This window comes from Solanum stenotomum, chromosome 4 (genome assembly GCF_019186545.1).
Source record: "Solanum stenotomum isolate F172 chromosome 4, ASM1918654v1, whole genome shotgun sequence".
NCBI lineage: Eukaryota > Viridiplantae > Streptophyta > Magnoliopsida > Solanales > Solanaceae > Solanum > Solanum stenotomum.
Window position 1 is genome coordinate 3,142,087 of NC_064285.1, and position 11,973 is coordinate 3,154,059.

At 29.0% G+C, this 11,973-nt stretch overlaps 2 protein-coding genes across 2 annotated transcripts; both read right to left on the minus strand.

The window, feature by feature from the left end:
- Positions 1-468: 468 nt before the first annotated feature.
- Positions 469-4,735, minus strand: LOC125862821 (protein NRT1/ PTR FAMILY 8.2-like). The gene is made up of 5 exons (XM_049542939.1): positions 4,637-4,735; positions 4,415-4,514; positions 3,304-3,521; positions 2,059-2,618; positions 469-1,348 (listed from the first exon to the last, which is right to left on the minus strand). The coding sequence occupies exons 1-5, from the start codon at positions 4,733-4,735 to the stop codon at positions 469-471; spliced, it is 1,857 nt and encodes a 618-aa protein (XP_049398896.1).
- A 1,806-nt stretch (positions 4,736-6,541) lies between these two features.
- LOC125862353 (uncharacterized) lies at positions 6,542-9,548 on the minus strand. The gene is made up of 5 exons (XM_049542404.1): positions 9,276-9,548; positions 8,490-8,630; positions 7,764-7,883; positions 6,942-7,037; positions 6,542-6,679 (listed from the first exon to the last, which is right to left on the minus strand). Exons 1-5 carry the CDS (start codon positions 9,495-9,497, stop codon positions 6,560-6,562), a joined length of 699 nt encoding a protein of 232 aa, XP_049398361.1. The 5' UTR covers positions 9,498-9,548; the 3' UTR covers positions 6,542-6,559.
- Positions 9,549-11,973: the final 2,425 nt, after the last annotated feature.

Genomic DNA, 11,973 nt, shown 5'->3' on the forward strand with positions numbered 1-11,973 from the left:
ATGTTTAGGTTCTTCAGTATTTTAAAATTTATTTATTTATTTATTTGTCATTTTGATATGAAAAGAATTGTTATTTATAGTATTTAATTTCGAATATCTAAATCTAATCTTATTTAGTTTCAAGAATTAAAAAATTGAAATAAAAAAACGTAACAAGTATTTTGAGACTAAGGAAGTAAATTAAATACACCAATGAAACAAGTTCCAAAGCTTGATCATGTATAAATATCTGTGAACATTCAAAATAAAAAGAAAAAATGAAAGAACATGTGCTTTAAAATGAAAATAAATAAATAAGTTCTTTATTTTTCTTGATTTTCCCCACTTGAAATTAAACCTTACAACAATAATAACAAATTCAGTATAATATCATAAATCTATCTGAAAAGAGCGAACTATATTTGAAACTTACCTATATTCTTATGAAATAGAAATACTGTTTTTGATAGACGTCACGTACCACCTTATTCAAGAGGCCATACTAGAAAATTCCCTAGTATCATTCTCCTTTTTGAATTGACCATCAAGTTCAATTAAATTAGACTCATCTCTAATTGTTCCTCTTTCATAATTTCTCCCCTTATACCTCCATGCAACAATTAAATATACCAAAAAATTCACTCCATTTATTCCTGTTAATATCCAATAAAAATAATCAAGTTTACTATTATTAAGATTATTCCTAATCCAACCTTCCTCTACACCACCACTTGCACTTTCAATAATTTTCACTATGGCTGAACTTAACCAACTCCCAATTCCAATTTCACTTAAAAATAATGCACTACTTATACTCCTCGTACCGTCGGTCGCTTCATCGTAAAAAAATTCCAATTGACCTACATATGAAAAAACTTCAGCGGTACCAACAAGGAAAAATTGTGGAAATAACCAAAATACGGTCAACCCTTTAGGGTCAGAGTGTGTACGTCTCATTTTCTCAACCAATGCAGCGGACATTAGGGCAAATATTGACACGAATAAGCCTACCCCGATACGTTGCAATGATGTGATGCCACGTTGGTGCCCTGTCTTGGAACGGAGGTACGGGACCACAAATTTCTCATATATCGGGACGAGGAGGAGCCCGTTAAGGGCGGTGAAGACCGGGATGGACCCGGCCGGGATAGTGAAATGTGGGCCTAGTTTTCGGCCCATGATGTTGGCTTGGGTTAGGAAAAATGTTGAGAGTTGAGCAAATGAAATTGAAAGTGCAATTGTTGAGGCCCAAATTGGAAGGATTCTTATGAAGGATTTGAATTCTTCAACTTGTGTTATTGTACATAATTTCCATTTATTGTTGGTGATTATTTCAGGGTCTGTTACTACTGCTGCTTTATCCAAAAATCTGTAATATACAAAAAAAATAAAATAAAAAAATAGTGAGATAATATCGCGAATATTAGACTTACACGTAATTTTTTACGATAAACATTAGTAATTGATAGGTAAACTATATTGATTGTGTAAAAAAATAAGTTTGATTGTCAGTGTGTATAACTTAAATAATATTGTGAAAATGTGAGTCATCCTTAAAGATCCAACACAACTTTAATTTTGAGATATAAAGTTACATTTTATGGAAAAAGAAATATTTTTGTTCTTTCATTTTTATATGTATGTCTTTGACTTTGATTTTTAAATAACCAAATTTGAAATTAATTAATATTTGACCAAATACTTTTTTATGCTTAAAAAAAATACTACTACTAATATTCTAGGCAAGTGCTAAAAGAGTTTAGTAGAAAAAAGGCCACAAATGAAAAGTAATTTGTTGATATATATAAAACAATAAAAAGACTATACAACTTAGAGGTAAACAACTTATCTCGCTAAACAACAAAAATCCATCAATATTCCTATCTAACGATGGTTTGGTGACAAATTATCAAAATTAATCTTGTTAGTTATAAATTGTTAACACTCAAACCTCTCTAGTGTCTGACTGCTAAATATTTAGTAAAAAATGTTGTTATAGAGAACATTTGATATAACATATTAACATAAAAAATTGATTCATTAAAGAAAAAAAAAAGACAAACTAATAATAAAACTAACCTGTATTGTTTTGTATGAGGAAGTTTTCTAGCACCAAAAATATCACTCTCTTTGGTCTTCATTTCATATAATTCACTTTCATTTACCACCACAACACCTCTAAAATGATTTCTAATAGAAACCACAATAACTTGAACAAATCTTGTAAACACACTTCCCATAGGTTTTTTATACCTATATTTCTTAAATCCAACAATTAAAACAACAATTGATGTAAACATAGCTATTGTTGGCACACCAAAACCCCAAGTCCATCCTTTTTCTTGTTGAACATAAACTAAAAGTGTTATTCCCAATAATGCACCCATGTTAATTGCAAAAAAGAACCAATTGAAAAATGCATATTTCTTTTGTGATTCTTTTTTGTCTAATTCATCAAATTGGTCAGCTCCAAATGTTGAAACACATGGTTTGATGCCACCTGTCCCAAGTGCAATTAGATAGAGTGCTCCATAGAGAAAAGATGTTTGGGCATTTGTTGATGGAGTACATGGCCTCTTTGTGCATTGTGGTGGTCTTAAGCTGTCTATTGATGCTGATAGTGTTAGTAATATCATTCCCTGATCAGAGATGGATTCAAGATTTTAAAGTTAGAAAGTAAAAAATCATGTATATAATGTATTTACGACTATTTTTAGGGGTTTTTCACGTAAAATTTAGCATATTTTATATAATAAAATTCGATTGATCCCTCCAGAACAAATAATTGTTGCATGCATGCATAACTTATACAACGCTTGGTTGACCTTTGTTAAAACTCTAAAATATTGCTAATATATCCGGAAAAGATATACAAAATCTTGTTTATTATTTTATATAGGACAAAATGTGAAATAAGAAATTCAGAATATACGATCCCTTTGTTTCAATTTATTCAACAAGTGAAATGTACAATGCATCTATATATAAACTAGTACTATACTTTTAGGGGTCGTTTAGTAACAAAAAATAATTTCAGCATAACGTTTCGCATATTTTATACATTATAATCTGATTGGGCACACAAATAATTGTTGTATGTATAACTTATACGCCTTCAACCCAATTTTTATGATATAGTTTGAATCGATATGGAGTACTTTAAAAATCAACGAAGATTTTCTAAAATTGTAAGACTCATTAATTACTTCTGCTAATTGTTATACATAGATTATACACTGATTATATATAGATATACGCATGTGATAAATATTATGGAAAATTGAACAAGAAAATAAAATAAAAATGAGTGATTTAATTTCTTACCATAAAGTAGATACATGAGAAAATAATGATGGTTAAGAATCGACCAAAATAAGCATCCGCCAAAAAAGCTCCAACAAGTGTTAAAACATAGGCAGCTCCAATCCAATCATTGACATGAGTTGCAGCATCTGGCAATGATTGATGCATCTCAAACACCAAATATGACACCATACTTACTGCTACTGCAAAGAATGCCAACCTCTCCGCCACTTCATTGACTGCTCGATCACAACCAAAAACAAAATTAGAAAAAGAAAACGTACGTAGAACCATGTTCTTTACTAGTTATATGGACGGAAGGGAGTTCAATTGAATCCGCTTCATTGAAAAATTATATTATATAGTCAAAATCATTTGTCTCGATAATTTTTATAATTGCAATTGCAAAATGTTACGTTATTATATATCGAAAATATATAATATAATATAACATAACAAATCGATAGTAAAAGTAGCTTATTAAATGTTTTTGGAATTATCTTATTAGAATTCTTGATTCCGCCACAAGATAAGGAAGTATCATACATGTTACTCCCTTTCTTGTAATTGAGCGATAAAAGGAAAAAACAAGTTTAAGTTATGACGGTGGAAGAAATTTATATAATCAGATCGCTTAATTCAAAGATATAACTAAAACATGTAAAAAAATATATATTATATAATCAATCTTCTATAATAGTTCAAATATATTGATGGTATTAAAAAAAAGGGAAAAAGGACAAATATACCTCCAAACTATCGTAAATGGTATGCAAATATACCCTCCGTCATACTTTTGGGACATTGGTGCCCCTGCCTTCCAAAAACTAGAGCATATATACCCTTTATACTAACGGACATACACGTGTCATAATCTTATCCACCGATTAAATATCGGATCAACGGATAAGATTGCGCCACGTGTCCCTATTTAATCTTCCGTTAGAGTGAAGGGCATATATATATGCTCTAGTTTTTGGACGACAAGGGCACCAATGTCCCAAAAGTATGACCGAGGGTATCTGCATACCATTTATGATAGTTCAGGGATATAATTGTCTTTTTTCCCTAAAAAAAGTTATACGTCAATACATATAACTTAAACACGAAAAAAAAAATGAGAAAAAGAGACCTATGATGAATGGTGAAGCCTTCCATCCTCCAGTAGTACGTTTGTCTGCAATATTTCCTTTATAATCAACACAACCATTGCTCACCAAAGTTTCTGCTACCTGCCAATATATCCCACCATGTTAATTTAAAATTAATAAAAAAAATAATTAATGGTAAACTTATGTAGTAACATATATAATATGAAATAACAATTTGCTAGGTTAATTATATTATTAATTACCTTCTTGTCATTCTTAATCAAATCAATAAATCCATCGAAAGATGGTTGAACATATGATAATTTGTCATCCAGATCATCAACGTGAATGCTTTTATCCATAGTGAAACTATAAATTAAAAGCACTTTAGTTGAACTGATAGCAAGATAGGTCACATTAATGTGGTATATCTTAAGTTCTATATATAGTACAAAAGTAAAATAGAATTTTATTATTTTTTATATCGATTTCCTTTAAATTCGGGCCGGTAGATTAATTAATTTTTTTAAACATTTCTTTTTAGAATTTTATATCCTCAAAAGTCTTGATAACCAAAAGGCTAGAAAACAGCAACAAAGCGTATTTTTATTGCCAATTGGCCATACACATTTCATAAATTAATTTGGTCAAACAAATGACAATATAAGAGAATTTTTCAAAAATATGCCGCTAATGCGAAATCAGAATTAGAAATTTGGAGGTTTTAAATTTTAGGACACTGAAAAATATTACAAAGCATGCTTTTTTTATAGAAAAAAAAAACTTTTGTTGATAGTGGAGTTCAAACTCATAACACTAGTGTGGAAAGCATTTTTAGGGTCCCTTTTTACAATTGAGCTGTCAGTCAATTTTATTAGAGGATTTACAAGTTAATATACACATATTTATTTAATTTTCTAATACAACTACAGAATCCATAGAAAAGCTATTGAACCCACAAAGTCGCACTTAGCTCCGCCCCTGAACTCAACATAAAATATTATGTCACGTAATCCAATACACAATATTATATCTGAGGGCGAGAAGCATTATATAATGTGTTAACCTCATATATAAAAGTATATAATAATATATAAATAGTGTTTTATACACAAATATGGCCTAAATCAAATATAATGTTGAGTATTATTTTACATTGAGACGTAAATATTTTCTCTCAGTAAATTAGAGCTTAATTTTCTCTAATAATTTAATAATTCAAATTGCCGTCTAGGGATTTGGTCAGACAGTTCATGTAGGATACAGAAATATAAAGACGAAGCTTTTGCTAGCTAGCTTGGCTGCTTATTGAGGTTTTTTTTTTTTTTTTTTCCTTTTAACGTGTTAGACGGCTATATTAAAAAAGAGAAAAAAATCACAAGTTTTTCTTTTTTTAATGATCAAGGCAGAGTCAGATAAGAATAAGGGGTTCATCGAACTTTTTACGAGAGAAAATTATATATTTTATAATATTAGGGACGGATCTAAGGGGATTCGATTTTACTTTTTTACGTATATATATAGATTTTGAATCTCTTAAACGCAAAATTAATTAGAGGTTCCTTTTTATAGTTTTGGGGTTCAAACTTCAAAATTCACCTTGACTCCCCTTGCATAAAAATTATGGCTCCGTCAATATTTACTACCGATCTCTATTTCTCAAGTTATTAATCCTTCCACTATTTAATTGTCGGTATATTTTGTTAAGCTTGTAATGTTACTTTTATGTTGGGAAAAAGGTCTGAATTCTATCCGAACTTTGATCGAAATTGCTTTAACGATACCGAACTTTGGAAAGAACTTTTTACCCCTCTACACTATTTAATGGAGTATTTTAATGGTATATATGTGTCCACGTGGACATCATAATATTGCATCATTATAAACAGTAACGTGTCCACGTGGGCACATATATACCTTTAAAATACTCTATTAAATAGTGCAGGGGTAAAAGGTATTTTCCAAAGTTCGGTATTGTTACAGCAATTTCGGTCAAAGTTCAAATATATTTTGAACTCTTTTCCCTTTTATATTTAAGTAATATATATATATAACTTCCTAAATAATCCAAATAGAACATACATAGTTCCTACATAAAAGGAAAAAAAAATTATTTTAATTAATTGAAGGTTAAAATATATTGAGTCATACATCACCGGCATCAAAATAAATAATCAGCAAATTAATTATTTCTTTGAAAGAAGTACAGTTGTAGATTTTGTCCTTGTTGACAATTTGTACATCAACATCCTCACAATCTTGTAGAACCAGAAAGCACTTACAAATTGTAGCCCCAAAGCCATGGCCTACAAATTTCAATAAGATTAGTTATTATTCCACTACCAAAAAAAAAAAAAAAACTACTAAATTCATAATTAATTTGTCGCTAAATAGCTCATAACTAATAGGAATTTTTGAATATCCATATCGTTTAAATATAATGCAGCAATGAATTTTTTAATGTCGATAGAAGTTGTTCGTTGCTAATTCGTGTATTTTTTAAAAATAATTTTGATATAAATTGTTTGTAATATAATGGACCTTTGATGTGCCAAATATATGCATTACCTTTATGATGATTGGATTATCAGCAGAAAGAGTAACATAGCTGAGATATGGCCCTCCTATCATTCTAGCAATGGAAAAAATCACTGCAAATAAAACCTGAAAAATATAAAATCTTTGACTTAGAGATATCTAATAGGTGTCAAGCTAAAAAAATCGAGTAATTTGTGAATTCTAAAAAGAAAAGGTATTTCTTAATATATTTATTCGATACGATAGGAATTATTAGTTAACAAAGGCAATGTGAATTTTTACGACTTTTCCGCACTCCCAGGACGGATTAAATCAATCTCTATCATTAGTTTATAAGAAGTCATCAAGCACGAATGCAACAAAGAGTATTAGTTGTGACTTGTGAGGGGACATTGGAGGATTAGATCTTCATGTATTACCTCAGAGGCGAATCTAAGATATAGAAAGAGTGGGTTCAAAATAAATATATGATATTTTCATGCATATATATATAGTAGAAGTTGCAAGCAAAATGATTATTACTATTCTTTTTTTATTGTTCCTTCAAACGCTACTAGATATATATATTTTTCAACCGTGAATCATTGAAAAAATTGTGCTATAGAACATGATTTTTTTCATTCATTTTCTATCGAATTAGTCCACTCAGAGAATACAAGGTGGGAAACAGATTCTCACTGAAATAGTGGAAAACTTTCTAATTTTTCTGTAGGTAAACATTACTCTTTATTATTCACCAATTCAATTAAAATATATGTGAAAATAAATACTGAACATTTTTCAGTGGAAAAATAACAATTTTTTATAATAGTTAAATGGAAATGCATATGAATTAAAGTTTGAGAAACTAACATCAGCAGCAAAGTTAAGATCAGTGTCTCTGTATCCAAGTTCTTTGAGAAGCTCCCTTAGATGAAGAAATGGACTTGAAATTTCTGTTATCCACAATGCAGCAACCATTTCTGAACCACACTGCAACGAGTGAGTAAACATTTGGTAACTAATCAATTTGAAAAAACAATTTTTCTTATAACATGACCGCATCAAAAGGTGTGACCTAGTGGTTGATAAAGTAGGTCTCAGGTTCAAATTCTACTAGTACTAGTTATTTCTTTTCATATGTTTTAGTCTTGGTGATAAAATAACCTGGTACTTGTTGGTTTGAGGTGGATGGTATCTCGTAGAATTAGTCAAGGTGCGTAAACTCTATAGCTTCTATAAAACAACTTTGTTAATTGGTTTCCTATTTGGTGTCCAAGTGTAATTGGAACTTCGATTAAATTAACAAAATTTTCTTCACACCCAAGGCTCAATCCTGATTTCTCTGATTAAAGATGTAGCAGTCCCACACCACTACACTACAATCCATATTGACGAAAAACATTTTTTTTCTACTGCTCAAAAAACACTTATTTTTTCTTTAAAACCTTATCAAACATATCAACTTTCTAAAATAAGTAATGTTGGAGGAAAAAAAAAAACTTTTGGCTTAGTAAAAATTTGGCCAAATAAGCTATAAAACTCATTAATTAGGAAAAAAAGAAAAGAGGACTTGTAATTAGGAGAAGAAATATTTACCAATTTATATGCAAAGCCAGCTCCAATTCCAACAACACACACCAAATGATGAACCAAATTATCAATCCTCACTTGTTTGTCAAATAGACAACAACCAAAATCATAAATAAGATAGGCTGCTGTCACTGCAAGTGCCTTCCTCTGTTTGATTTTTATTTTTACCAAAAGTAATCATTATTAGATCTTAACTTCAAAATAAATAAATAAAAAAAATTTAAGTTTTATACAGAGTCACGATAAAACACTTTTCACAGCATCGAGTAATATATACATATTGTAGTAGGTGACTGGTTTTATTCTTTCAAAATTAGAAATTCACATTTTAAGAAAGCTTACGTATGAATATCGTATGAGTGACCTGATAACATATAGTAATATTTACATATTATAGAATGTAATTCATTATATTTTCTTAAAATTACAAATTTCACATTTTGAGAATATTTACCTATATGTGACATGATACTACATGGTATGTACAACTTAAATTCTTAATATATAAATAGATCGACTTACCATCTCTAGTTTATTATTAGTACAACTCAAAAACTCTAGATTAAAGACAGATAAACACTCATGACATAATAACCCTTTCGCTTTATTTATGGTAAAAGGAAAGATAAAATCTTTGAATATTTTGTTAGATACCGACTTATAATAAGAGACTAAAGTTCAAATTTCAAATTTCAGTAGTCACTAAAAATATAAGGTGTCCAAAAATAGTAGAGCTAATAGATATCTGATAAAATAATCGAAATGCACGCAAATCGAGATTAAAAAAAATACCTGTTTGGGAGAAGATGTTGAAGCCACAGGGCAAACAGGACAGCTCCAATCTTGAACAGATTGAGAAGCCAAAGTCACAGCCAAAGATGCATGAATTGTAGAAACTAAACGATTGCAAAAATCAAATGAACGTTTAGGAAAAGCCTTTCTAATTAATAAAAAAAGTGTAGACCATAAAATAATTCCAAATAAAACAATAATTATCATTGAATCTTCTTCCATTTAGAAAGAACTTTGTTTATTTTTTCTACTTCAAAAAAAAAAAAAGAATATTACTTTTTTTGTAGAAAAATACCAATTATTATTCAAAGAGGTTGAGGAGCTAACAATATTAAAGATGCATTAATGTTTTTTTCAAGTTGCAAAAGTAAAGGTAGTTGGGGAAGTTCACAAAGTAGTTGGAGTTCATTATTTCACAAAGTTAGCATGATGTTGCAATGCCAATTTCCCACGTAAAAGCACAAATTCGCTACAGATAAATTTTATAGCTAAATAGTGTATAATTTGTTATAGTGGGATCATCAACTTTTTTTTTTAGTTTCGAGCAATTTAGTGATGAATTATAGATGAAATTCATAGCTAATTCCAAATTTTCTTAGTGTATAGAGCTATAAGATTAAGTATGAATTCAGCTGAATGCCTGAATTCATATCTTAATCCAAATCCTGTATTTGTACTAAGAAATCTACTAAATATGTACAAAATTTAAATGCATAATTTCTAACACCTAATGTCATTATTTGTACTAAGAAATTCAATAAATATATACAAAATTTATATTCAGAATCTAGGAAAAGTAATTTTCACTTGATACAACTTATGTCTGATAAGTTTAATCGAATTCAGTAACTTTAGTTCAAGTCCTGTATTAGACCAAAAAAATTCACTAGATTTGAATTGAACTTTCCAGAAACAATTGCTAGTGTAAAAAGATGTAACAATATCATGTCACTTTAAGGCAATTAAATATTGATTGTGAAAAAAACTCATTGACATTGTATGTGGATATAATTAAGATAGATGCTTTTCAACATAACAATTGACAACCAAACTTATAGGCAGATTTTATTTAGATACTTAAATTTAGGTTTGTTACAATTGATTTTTTTTAATATATGATAAAATGTTTCTATTAGATAGTTTTAATTTAAATTTTTAAAATTTTTTTTGCGTAATCTCAAATATTACATAAATAAGTTACTACTTAAAACAATGTTTCCAAATAACAGATGGTTAAGAATAAGTGCATGTTCAATGTTAGGAGTAACAAAATCAACTCATAAAATCATGACCCATCCAACTCGTTTAGGTGAATTAATAACCCGCTCATTTTATTAATTGTGTTCATTTTGACCTATTTAGTTCAGTATGTAGTCAAATTAACCCATAAAAACTTTGTACAAGTATTTTTATTTTTATTTTTTCATTTGATATATTGTATATACTCATAATATAAGGAAAAATGTTTTATTAGGAACTCAAACAATTCTTATTTTATTTTTTATAAAACAGCTTGTGAATTTAAAACTTAGTAAGAATTCAGCATGTTGGGATTATGATCCAATTTTCAACTTATTTGAGCATAACCAATCCGTTTCAGTTTATATAATATTTAAGTGATCAATGGTTTAACTCAAACAATTTTAACATTATTAAATTCAATCCAACCCGCTCATCTGATCGCCATCATAAGTTCTTCTTCTTGTATCTTCTCATATAACTCATTGTCTAAAGCTAGAAAAGTACCAAAAAAATGCTTTGTTCTTTATGGCATGGATAGAGAGAGTCACCAATAATTGATATTTGGACATATACTATTAAGATAAAATTATTTCCATTTTGTCACACTTCCACTTGTTATGTTTTTAGTCGTCTAATTTTAGTGGAAGGACCATACTTTGAGTCTAAAAGTTGCATACTGAATATGAATTAAAACATCAACATCTGAATAGTCTGATAAAATTTGTAGTAAGTACTCTTTTATCTTTAATGAAGGAGGGGTGACAAATTGATAATAGGCCAAAAAAGGGCTGAAAATTTCTAAAGAAGGGTAAAAGGAAAAGAAAAAAAGAACGAAATCATATTTGATAAAAACGATTTTTTTTATTAAAGTTGATTATACTATATGAAGTTGAATTAGTCGAATTGTAATATCGATACGGATCACCCGATGAGGGTAAAAGTGTAATCCAATTGGTTGTTTGTTTTTTTTCTAAGATTTCAAGGGTATTAATCTATGGACGGCAGCTCTTTAATTGATTTTTGTGTCAATGTCCATCTCAATGGATATGTTTGATGTAATTGGTGAGTAATTGTTTTATTTACATGTTAAAATGGTTCTTTTTAGTCAAATCAAAATGAGTTAAATTTTTAACATCACATATAATTGTTAGTTTCATACTTGAACTATCATTAAATGTTTATCTTTTTCTTTAAAGCAAATTTATACCACTATACAGTGGTCTAGTGGCTTATTATTAATAATAAACATAAAAAAAAAATCTTAATAGGAATAAGTACAAGCAAGGGAGGCTAGGGCTTACCTTACCAATCCTAATGAGATACCTATCATCTACTAATTAACAACCATGAAGAAAATACGAGCTAGAGAGAACTAAATATTCTATGATCATCACAAAGTTTATAATACGTACACTCTATAATGATATTACAAGTGAGGATTCTTAAGTAATAAAAA